Genomic DNA, 12,500 nt, shown 5'->3' with positions numbered 1-12,500 from the left:
AAATATATGTATGTTTAAATGTATGTATGTATGTATTTATGTATGTTTAAATGTATGTATGTATGTATTTATGTATGTTTAAATGTATGTATAAATGTACTGTATGTATGTTTCAGTGATGTGCGGTGAGGTTCATGGCTGGTGAGGCACTGACTTCATCACAGTCACATTTACAAACATATGAACCCTAAAGAGTATCTCATTCACCATTTGACTGGCAGCAGTTAACTGGTTATGTTTAAAAGCTCATACCAGCATTCTTCCCTGCTTGCCACTCAGCATCAAGGCTTGGAATTGGGGGTTAAATCACCAAAAATGATTCCTGGGCGCGGCGCCGCTGCTGCCCACTGCTCCCCTCACCTCCCAGGGGGTGAACAAGGGGATGGGTCAAATGCAGAGGACAAATTTCACCACACCTAGTGTGTGTGTGGCAATCATTGGTACTTTAACTTAACTTTAACTTTACACATACAAACTGTAGCACACAAAAAAGCACATTTAATTAAAAAAAACGTTATTATGGTCTTACCTTTACTTATAAATGAAGTCCATGCGCCGCTTAATGCGCTTAAAGTATACATATTAATGACATATTTAAGTATTTAAAGTATACATATTAATGACATATTTAAGTATTTAAAGTATACATATTAATGACATATTTAAGTATTTAAAGTACATGTGTACATATTAATGACATTTTTAAGTATTTAAAGTACATAAGTAGATATTAATGACATATTTAAGGGTGTGTGGTCAGGATGAAGAAGAAGTTATTAAAGAACTGTCAATCAAATTAAAAATCATATTTTGATGAGTCGTCACACCTGCTGTGATTGTTCTCATATGCAAATTAGCATTCAGTCATCTTCTCTTCCAGGACTCAGTTGACACGCCTCCAACCTTCACACACTGTGTGGTGTGTGTGTGTGTGTGTGTGTGTGTGTGTGTGTGTGTGTGTGTGTGTGTGTGTGTGTGTGTGTGTGTGTGTGTGTGTGTGTGTGTGTGTGTGTGTGTGTGTGTGTGTGTGTGTGTGTGTGTGTGTGTGTGTGTGTGTGTGTGTGTGTCAGTCAGTCAGTCAGTCAGTCAGCCAATTCCTGTCCGGGGGTTTAGGTCGCATCTTCTCTGACCCCTAATGGTCTGTGATCTTGGGTCAGGACTGGAGAGAACTACACTGCCATCTTGTGGCAGGTTGGAGAAGTGAGTTGTTAAAACAGAATAGATGATTGATGCATGTATTATTCATCTTTATGTTTGGACTAACACTAAGCTTAGATGTTTATGTTTGGACTAACACTAAGCTTAGATGTTTATGTTTGGACTAACACTAAGCTTAGATGTTTATGTTTGGACTAACTAAACTTAGATGTTTATGTTTGGACTAGCACTAAGCTTAGATGTTTATGTTTGGACTAACACTAAGCTTAGATGTTTATGTTTGGACTAACTAAACTTAGATGTTTATGTTTGGACTAACACTAAGCTTAGATGTTTATGTTTGGACTAACACTAAGCTTAGATGTTTTTGTTTGGACTAACAATAAGCTTAGATGTTTATGTTTGGACTAACACTAAACTTAGATGTTTATGTTTGGACTAACACTAAGCTTAGATGTTTATGTTTGGACTAACACTAAGCTTAGATGTTTATGTTTGGACTAACACTAAGCTTAGATGTTTATGTTTGGACTAACACTAAGCTTAGATGTTTATGTTTGGACTAACACTAAACTTGGATGTTTATGTTTGGACTAACACTAAACTTAGATCTTTATGTTTGGACTAACACTAAGCTTAGATGTTTATGTTTGGACTAACACTAAGCTTAGATGTTTATGTTTGGACTAACTAAGCTTAGATGTTTATGTTTGGACTAACACTAAGCTTAGATGTTTATGTTTGGACTAACACTAAGCTTAGATGTTTATGTTTGGACTAACACTAAACTTAGATGTTTATGTTTGGACTAACACTAAACTTAGATGTTTATGTTTGGACTAACACTAAACTTAGATCTATATGTTTGGACTAACACTAAGCTTAGATGTTTATGTTTGGACTAACACTAAACTTGGATGTTTATGTTTGGACTAACACTAAACTTAGATCTTTATGTTTGGACTAACACTAAGCTTAGATGTTTATGTTTGGACTAACACTAAGCTTAGATGTTTATGTTTGGACTAACTAAGCTTAGATGTTTATGTTTGGACTAACACTAAGCTTAGATGTTTATGTTTGGACTAACACTAAGCTTAGATGTTTTTGTTTGGACTAACAATAAGCTTAGATGTTTATGTTTGGACTAACACTAAGCTTAGATGTTTATGTTTGGACTAACTAAGCTTAGATGTTTATGTTTGGACTAACACTAAGCTTAGATGTTTATGTTTGGACTAACACTAAGCTTAGATGTTTATGTTTGGACTAACACTAAGCTTAGATGTTTTTGTTTGGACTAACACTAAGCTTAGATGTTTATGTTTGGACTAACACTAAGCTTAGATGTTTATGTTTGGACTAACACTAAGCTTAGATGTTTATGTTTGGACTAACACTAAGCTTAGATGTTTATGTTTGGACTAACACTAAGCTTAGATGTTTATGTTTGGACTAACACTAAGCTTAGATGTTTATGTTTGGACTAACACTAAACTTGGATGTTTATGTTTGGACTAACACTAAACTTAGATCTTTATGTTTGGACTAACACTAAGCTTAGATGTTTATGTTTGGACAAACACTAAGCTTAGATGTTTATGTTTGGACTAACAATAAGCTTAGATGTTTATGTTTGGACTAACACTAAGCTTAGATGTTTATGTTTGGACTAACTAAGCTTAGATGTTTATGTTTGGACTAACACTAAGCTTAGATGTTTATGTTTGGACTAACACTAAGCTTAGATGTTTATGTTTGGACTAACACTAAGCTTAGATGTTTTTGTTTGGACTAACACTAAGCTTAGATGTTTATGTTTGGACTAACACTAAGCTTAGATGTTTATGTTTGGACTAACACTAAGCTTAGATGTTTATGTTTGGACTAACACTAAGCTTAGATGTTTATGTTTGGACTAACACTAAGCTTAGATGTTTATGTTTGGACTAACACTAAGCTTAGATGTTTATGTTTGGACTAACACTAAACTTGGATGTTTATGTTTGGACTAACACTAAACTTAGATCTTTATGTTTGGACTAACACTAAGCTTAGATGTTTATGTTTGGACTAACACTAAGCTTAGATGTTTATGTTTGGACTAACTAAGCTTAGATGTTTATGTTTGGACTAACACTAAGCTTAGATGTTTATGTTTGGACTAACACTAAGCTTAGATGTTTATGTTTGGACTAACACTAAACTTAGATGTTTATGTTTGGACTAACACTAAACTTAGATGTTTATGTTTGGACTAACACTAAGCTTAGATGTTTATGTTTGGACTAACACTAAGCTTAGATGTTTATGTTTGGACTAACACTAAACTTGGATGTTTATGTTTGGACTAACACTAAACTTAGATCTTTATGTTTGGACTAACACTAAGCTTAGATGTTTATGTTTGGACTAACACTAAGCTTAGATGTTTATGTTTGGACTAACTAAGCTTAGATGTTTATGTTTGGACTAACACTAAGCTTAGATGTTTATGTTTGGACTAACACTAAGCTTAGATGTTTATGTTTGGACTAACACTAAGCTTAGATGTTTATGTTTGGACTAACACTAAACTTAGATGTTTATGTTTGGACTAACACTAAACTTAGATCTATATGTTTGGACTAACACTAAGCTTAGATGTTTATGTTTGGACTAACACTAAACTTGGATGTTTATGTTTGGACTAACACTAAACTTAGATCTTTATGTTTGGACTAACACTAAGCTTAGATGTTTATGTTTGGACTAACACTAAGCTTAGATGTTTATGTTTGGACTAACTAAGCTTAGATGTTTATGTTTGGACTAACACTAAGCTTAGATGTTTATGTTTGGACTAACACTAAGCTTAGATGTTTTTGTTTGGACTAACAATAAGCTTAGATGTTTATGTTTGGACTAACTAAGCTTAGATGTTTATGTTTGGACTAACACTAAGCTTAGATGTTTATGTTTGGACTAACACTAAGCTTAGATGTTTATGTTTGGACTAACACTAAACTTGGATGTTTATGTTTGGACTAACACTAAACTTAGATCTTTATGTTTGGACTAACACTAAGCTTAGATGTTTATGTTTGGACTAACACTAAGCTTAGATGTTTATGTTTGGACTAACTAAGCTTAGATGTTTATGTTTGGACTAACACTAAGCTTAGATGTTTATGTTTGGACTAACACTAAGCTTAGATGTTTATGTTTGGACTAACACTAAACTTAGATGTTTATGTTTGGACTAACACTAAACTTAGATGTTTATGTTTGGACTAACACTAAGCTTAGATGTTTATGTTTGGACTAACACTAAGCTTAGATGTTTATGTTTGGACTAACACTAAACTTGGATGTTTATGTTTGGACTAACTAAACTTAGATGTTTATGTTTGGACTAACTAAGCTTAGATGTTTATGTTTGGACTAACACTAAGCTTAGATGTTTGTTTGGACTAACACTAAGCTTAGATGTTTATGTTTGGACTAACTCAGCTTAGATGTTTATGTTTGGACTAACACTAAGCTTAGATGTTTATGTTTGGACTAACACTAAGCTTAGATGTTTATGTTTGGACTAACTAAGCTTAGATGTTTATGTTTGGACTAACACTAAGCTTAGATGTTTATGTTTGGACTAACACTAAACTTAGATGTTTATGTTTGGACTAACACTAAGCTTAGATGTTTATGTTTGGACTAACACTAAGCTTAGATGTTTATGTTTGGACTAACACTAAGCTTAGATGTTTATGTTTGGACTAACACTAAGCTTAGATGTTTATGTTTCGACTAACACTAAGCTTAGATGTTTATGTTTGGACTAACTAAGCTTAGATGTTTATGTTTGGACTAACACTAAGCTTAGATGTTTATGTTTGGACTAACTAAGCTTAGATGTTTATGTTTGGACTAACACTAAGCTTAGATGTTTATGTTTGGACTAACACTAAGCTTAGATGTTTATGTTTGGACTAATACTAAGCTTAGATGTTTATGTTTGGACTAACACTAAGCTTAGATGTTTATGTTTGGACTAACACTAAGCTTAGATGTTTATGTTTGGACTAACTAAGCTTAGATGTTTATGTTTGGACTAACACTAAGCTTAGATGTTTGTTTGGACTAACACTAAGCTTAGATGTTTATGTTTGGACTAACTAAGCTTAGATGTTTATGTTTGGACTAACTAAGCTTAGATATTTATGTTTGGACTAACACTAATCTTAGATGTTTATGTTTGGACTAACTAAGCTTAGATGTTTATGTTTGGACTAACACTAAGCTTAGATGTTTATGTTTGGACTAACTAAGCTTAGATGTTTATGTTTGGACTAACACTAAGCTTAGATGTTTATGTTTGGACTAACACTAAGCTTCATACACTTGTTGTTGACTATTTGGATGAATCCTTCACTCTGGTCCTCATCCTTGTTTGAGAAGCAAATCCCTGGGCTGGGTATTTTCCACCACCTGCTGGGATTTGCATGTTGGCTTTGTGGCCAGGAAGGTCAGAGGAGGTCACAGGAAGAACTCTTCAGCTCTTTGTGTGACGCAGCGTTTGACTCCAAACATCTCAAGTCTCCAATTTAATGTCAGTTCTAACACCAAATATTCCTTACAACCTGGAACAACTACCAAATATTCTATGCAAACTATTCAATACAATGTAGTGATGCACGCTGCTTCTCCGTCAAACACACCATCAGCAGCTTTGCTATATTTTAATCGTGCCTAAATGTCCAGGATTGGACATCATTTCAACATTCTGCTGCTCTTTCATGAACATCAGTCACTTTCTCGCTTCCCATGGCTGGAAAACAAACTCGTGTCCGCTACAGTAGGAAAATGATTCACAAGGCCCCGCCCACTTTAGCCACCAGATGGTGTTCAATATCTAATCTGGGGAAACTGTGCACGTAAGCCATGATATTACACACCTTGGATCCCCCCAGGCATCAAAAAGCCACATCAGTGTGTAAAGGATATCACCACATGGGCTCAGGAACACATCAGAAAAGCACTGTCAGTAACTACAGTCGGTCGCTACATTTGTAAGTGCAAGTTAAAGCTCTACTATGCAAAGCCACAGCCGTTTATCAACAACACCCAGAAACGCTTCGCTGGGCCCCGAGCTCATCTAAGATGGACTGATGCAAAGTTGAAAAGTGTTCTGTGGTCCACATTTCAAATTGTTTTTAGACAATTTGTTTATATTTAAGTATATTTTACTTGTGTTTTGAGAGCAATACTGTAGTTTGTTTTTTTGTTTTTTTAAGAATGCTAAAAACCCGATATTATAATTATTTTAAGACACAATATAAGTGAGGAAGTATGTTATTAATTATTTTTAATAACATGTCAGCTTTTTCTCAATTTTTGCTCTTTTTTTTTTTCAAATTGTTTTTAGAAACTTTGGACCAAAGAGGAAAAGAACCATCCGGACTGTTCTAGGGTGAAAGTGTAATGGTGATGGTATGGAGGTGTATTAGTGGCCAAGACATGGGTAACTTACACATCTGTGAAGGCACCATTAATGCTGAAAGGTACATACAGCTTTTGGAGCAACATCATGGACGCCCCTGCTTATTTCAGCAAGACGATGCCAAGCCAGGTGTTACATCAACGTGGCTTCATAGTAAAAGAGTGCGGGTACTAGGCTGGCCTGCCCGTAGTCCAGACATTGAAAATGTGTGAAGGCTAAAACATGAGAAGGGAGACTGTTGAACAACTTAAGCTGTACATCAAGCAAGAATGGGAAAGAATTCCACTTCAAAAATGTGTCTCCTCAGTTCCCAAACCTTTACTGAGTGTTGTTAAAAGGAAAGGCCATGTAACACACTGGTAAAAATGCCATTACATTCTAACTTCATGATTATTTGCCAAAAATCAGAAAGTTTGTCAGTGTGAACATGAAATATCTTGTCTTTGCAGTCTATTCAATTGAATATAAGTTGACAAGGATTTGTTGTATTCTCTTTTTATTTAGCATTTCCACAAGGTGACAACTATGTTTATATATGTACACGCAGGTGTAAACAATCATTATTGATCAGGAGGACCAACATCCCTGAGGGCAAATGTTGCTGAAGGAAAAACATTCTTGCAGCAATGAAATCAATGATTCATGGAAATGGGGTTTAGGCCTGGGTCCCGTTGTCACGGAGGAAATATGTTGCTGCGCTGCAGGAGTCGGGCAAACATCCGCCCAGGGCGCCGACTTCTGTCACCCGCCGAATGGATGAGGAAAGCAGCATAATATCTGCCAATAATACAAGTCAAAGAAGTAATACTGGACCTGAGGAAAGGAAGCTCTAATAGGAGCAACCCGCCAAAGTAAAGGTTGACTAAATAACGCAGTTCAATTATGTGAAGTTGACTCATGCGGAATTAAATGAAATATGAATTGTTTGGGGACCTGCAGGCACTCGAAACACCTAATAATACACACAAACAGCAAGAACAGCATTTTGCCAAATTGTTATATTTAAAATACACCCTGAAAGAACTTTAGATCCAACTAAATGTTATATTTAAAATTAAAATTTAAAATATTTTTCCCATGTAAGAATAGAATAACAATGTTAATAATACATTAACTGCATAAGTTGGTGTTTAAAAATATGCCTGTACAGAAATATAAATGTTCAGTTACACCTTTCATGTTTATTGTAAATTAATGTATAAGTTAGTAATATTTTATATTATTTTTATTAACTAAACATTTTTTATATTTAAGTATATTTTACTTGTATTTTGAGAGTTTGTGACCAAAAAGTCACATGAGGGGCATTTTGATATTTTTTTTACTTTAAAAAAATGCAAAAAACAGATATTATAAATATTTAAAGACACAACTTGTTTATATTTAAGTATATTTTACTTGTGTTTTGAGAGCAATACTGTAGTTTGTTTTTATTTTTTTTAAAGAATGCTAAAAACCCGATATTATAATTATTTTAAGACACAATATAAGTGACGAAATATGTTATTAATTATTTTTAATAACATGTCAGCTTTTTCTCAATTTTTGCTCTTTTTTTTTTTTACATTTTCACTGTTGTTTTTTTAGATGAACATTATTAGAAAATACACAACTCTTTCCATGTTACACACGTTACACAGTATCGGGTTGGTATCGCCGATACCAGATTGAACGTGACTTTGTATCGGACAGGAAAGACAATCAGTGGTATGGCACACGACTAATAACGTGCTCGTCATTGCTGAAACGAGAAATCAAATGTCCGTCGCTATCAGGCAACATAGTGTTTAACGTCCAGGCAATGTTGGTCCCTGTTTCAGATCACTAAGAACTGATCAGTTATTGACGTTAAACGCAGACAAACTTTTATTTATTCTAAAATGTCAGTCAGCCAATTGAATTCTCCCATCTGCCTGCAGAACACACACACAATAACTAAATGTTATATTTAAAATACACCCTGAAAGAACTTTAGATCCAACTAAATGTTATATTTAAAATACACCCTGAAAGAACTTTAGATCCAACTAAATGTTATATTTAAAATTAGAGATGTCCGATAATATCGGCATGCCGATATTATCGGCCGATAAATGCGTTAAAATGTAATATCGGCAATTATCGGTATCGGTTTTTTTATTATCAGTATGGTTTTTTTTTTTTTTGTTTGTTTTTTTATTAAATCCACATAAAAAACACAAGATACACTTACAATTAGTGCACCAACCCACCCCATTTACACTCATTTACACTCATTCACACAAAAGGGTTGTTTCTTTCTGTTATTAATATTCTGGTTCCTACATTATATATCAATATATATCAATACAGTCTGCAAGGGATACAGTCCGTAAGCACACATGATTGTGCGTGCTGCTGGTCCACTAATAATACTAACCTTTAACAGTTAATTTTACACATTTTCATTAATTACTAGTTTCTATGTAACTGTTTTGATATTGTTTTACTTTCTTTTTTATTCAAGAAAATGTTTTTAATTTATTTATCTTATTTTATTTTATTCTTTTTTTATAAAAGTACCTTATCTTCACCATACCTGGTTGTCCAAATTAGGCATAATAATGTGTTAATTCCACGACTGTATAAATCGGTTGATATCGGTATCGGTTGATATCGGTATCGGTAATTAAAGAGTTGGACAATATCGGCATATCGGATATCGGTAAAAAGCCATTATCGGACATCCCCATTTAAAATACACCCTGAAAGAACTTTAGATCCAACTAAATGTTATATTTAAAATACACCCTGAAAGAACTTTAGATCCAACTAAATGATATATTTAAAATACACCCTGAAAGAACTTTAGATCCAACTAAATGTTATATTTAAAATTAGAGATGTCCGATAATATCGGCATGCCGATATTATCGGCCGATAAATGCGTTAAAATGTAATATCGGCAATTATCGGTATCGGTTTTTTTATTATCAGTATCGTTTTTTTTGTTTTGTTTTTTTGTTTTTTTATTAAATCCACATAAAAAAACACAAGATACACTTACAATTAGTGCACCAACCCACCCCATTTACACTCATTCACACTCAGTCACACAAAAGGGTTGTTTCTTTCTGTTATTAATATTCTGGTTCCTACATTATATATCAATATGTATCAATACAGTCTGCAAGGGATACAGTCCGTAAGCACACATGATTGTGCGTGCTGCTGGTCCACTAATAATACTAACCTTTAACAGTTAATTTTACACATTTTCATTAATTACTAGTTTCTATGTAACTGTTTTGATATTGTTTTACTTTCTTTTTTATTCAAGAAAATGTTTTTAATTTATTTATCTTATTTTATTTTATTCTTTTTTTATAAAAGTACCTTATCTTCACCATACCTGGTTGTCCAAATTAGGCATAATAATGTGTTAATTCCACGACTGTATAAATCGGTTGATATCGGTATCGGTTGATATCGGTATCGGTAATTAAAGAGTTGGACAATATCGGCATATCGGATATCGGTAAAAAGCCATTATCGGACATCCCCATTTAAAATACACCCTGAAAGAACTTTAGATCCAACTAAATGTTATATTTAAAATACACCCTGAAAGAACTTTAGATCCAACTAAATGATATATTTAAAATACACCCTGAAAGAACTTTAGATCCAACTAAATGTTATATTTAAAATTAGAGATGTCCGATAATATCGGCATGCCGATATTATCGGCCGATAAATGCGTTAAAATGTAATATCGGCAATTATCGGTATCGGTTTTTTTATTATCAGTATCGTTTTTTTTGTTTTGTTTTTTTGTTTTTTTATTAAATCCACATAAAAAAACACAAGATACACTTACAATTAGTGCACCAACCCACCCCATTTACACTCATTCACACTCAGTCACACAAAAGGGTTGTTTCTTTCTGTTATTAATATTCTGGTTCCTACATTATATATCAATATGTATCAATACAGTCTGCAAGGGATACAGTCCGTAAGCACACATGATTGTGCGTGCTGCTGGTCCACTAATAATACTAACCTTTAACAGTTAATTTTACACATTTTCATTAATTACTAGTTTCTATGTAACTGTTTTTATATTGTTTTACTTTCTTTTTTATTCAAGAAAATGTTTTTAATTTATTTTTGTTATTTTATTTGATTCATTTTTTTAAAAAGTACCTTATCTTCACCATACCTGGTTGTCCAAATTAGGCATAATAATGTGTTAATTCCATGACTGTATATATCGGTTGATATCGGCATCGGTTGATATCGGAATAGGTAATTAAAGAGTTGGACAATATCGGCATATCGGATATCGGCAAAAAGCCATTATCGGACATCCCCATTTATTTTTTATTTTTTTTATTTTATTTATTTTTTATTTATTTTTTTGGACATCCCCATTTAAAATACACCCTGAAAGAACTTTAGATCCAACTAAATGTTATATTTAAATCACACCCTGAAACTTGTACTTCCGTTTTTGTGCCTTTAACCGCAAGTATAACTGTCCATAGCGTTTCTACTTTTTCATTCATCACTCCAAGCAACGTTTGTAAGTTTTACAATATAACTACAACTATTCTTACTTACTAAAGTGTCCCATGTGTGATGTCTGTAGGAGTGTTTGCATGCATATTTCTACCTGCTGTCTTCATCTAATCAAACTAGCCTTGTTAGCATAATATGCTAACACGTTTACGAGTGTCTGTGTTAGTATTATTAACTGACATTCTTTTTGTATTGTTTCACTTTCACTAATTTGTGGAGTTATTGAGTCTGTTTCGCTGATTGGAGAGCTAGCTTGTGCAGCTAGTGGCTCCATGACCATGACTGACGTTTTGTTTGATCAGCCGTTTTACTGCCCTGTTTTTAAACAATTAAGTAAATAAACATTTCCTGAATATTTTTGTGCCAGCATAGATTGTCAGAAAGAGTCTGTAAAATAAAGTTGCTGAATGTACCTCATTTGTGAAAATAAGAGATGTGAAAAACCATGGCCACTCTGGCCGCAGTACCATGGATCATGTTCCTGCTGGTCCTGTGGTGCCCAGGTGAGGTGAGGTGTGGCAGGAGGTAGGTCCCCAACACCAACACCAACACCACTTTGCATCCACATTTCCATAACTTCCACTCCCGTCAGGGTGGCTCATTTGGATCTGTTCACTTTCTAAACAATCCGTCCAGGGTTGAGTCTGGCCTCACCCTCTCAGTCCGGACCACACCGCACCATGGCCATAAAGTCCGAGGTCACGTTTTGACGGTCGGACGTTTAGGTTTGCAGCAGCCATGTGGAAAACACCCGGGAGGTTTTCCCTGACTGTAAGTGGGATGTTGGTTCCTCTGCCAGACACTTTGTGCTTTTGTGAGCGCTCTCCATGCTCTCCATGCTCTCCATGCTCTCCATGCTCTCCATGCTCTCCATACTCTCCATGCTCTCCATGCTCTCCATGCTCTCCATACTCTCCATGCTCTCCATGCTCTCCATGCTCTCCATGCTCTCCATGTTCTCCATGCTCTCCATGCTCTCCATGCTCTCCATACTCTCCATACTCTCCATGCTCTCCATGCTCTCCATGCTCTCCATGCTCTCCATACTCTCCATACTCTCCATGCTCTCCATGCTCTCCATGCTCTCCATGCTCTCCATGCTCTCCATGCTCTCCATGCTCTCCATACTCTCCATGCTCTCCATGCTCTCCTTGCTCTCCATGCTCTCCATGCTCTCCATGCTCTCCATGCTCTCCATGCTCTCCATACTCTCCATGCTCTCCATGCTCTCCATACTCTCCATACTCTCCATGCTCTCCATGCTCTCCATGCTCTCCATACTCTCCATGCTCTCCATGCTCTCCATGCTCTCCATGCT

At 34.9% G+C, this 12,500-nt stretch overlaps 1 protein-coding gene across 1 annotated transcript in view; it reads left to right on the top strand.

Annotated features, from left to right (window-relative positions):
• Positions 1 to 11,920: 11,920 nt before the first annotated feature.
• LOC133649532 (regulator of G-protein signaling 21-like) overlaps positions 11,921 to 12,500 on the top strand; it is a 23,495-nt gene continuing 22,915 nt past the window's right edge. Inside the window, exon 1 of the mRNA XM_062046122.1 lies at positions 11,921 to 11,953. Coding sequence (XP_061902106.1) covers positions 11,921 to 11,953 — 33 coding nt within the window. The remainder of the gene's footprint in view (positions 11,954 to 12,500) is intronic.

Source organism: Entelurus aequoreus, linkage group LG05 (genome assembly GCF_033978785.1).
Source record: "Entelurus aequoreus isolate RoL-2023_Sb linkage group LG05, RoL_Eaeq_v1.1, whole genome shotgun sequence".
NCBI lineage: Eukaryota > Metazoa > Chordata > Actinopteri > Syngnathiformes > Syngnathidae > Entelurus > Entelurus aequoreus.
Note: the sequence above shows the minus strand (reverse complement) of the source record. Positions and strands in the feature narration are given on the sequence as shown.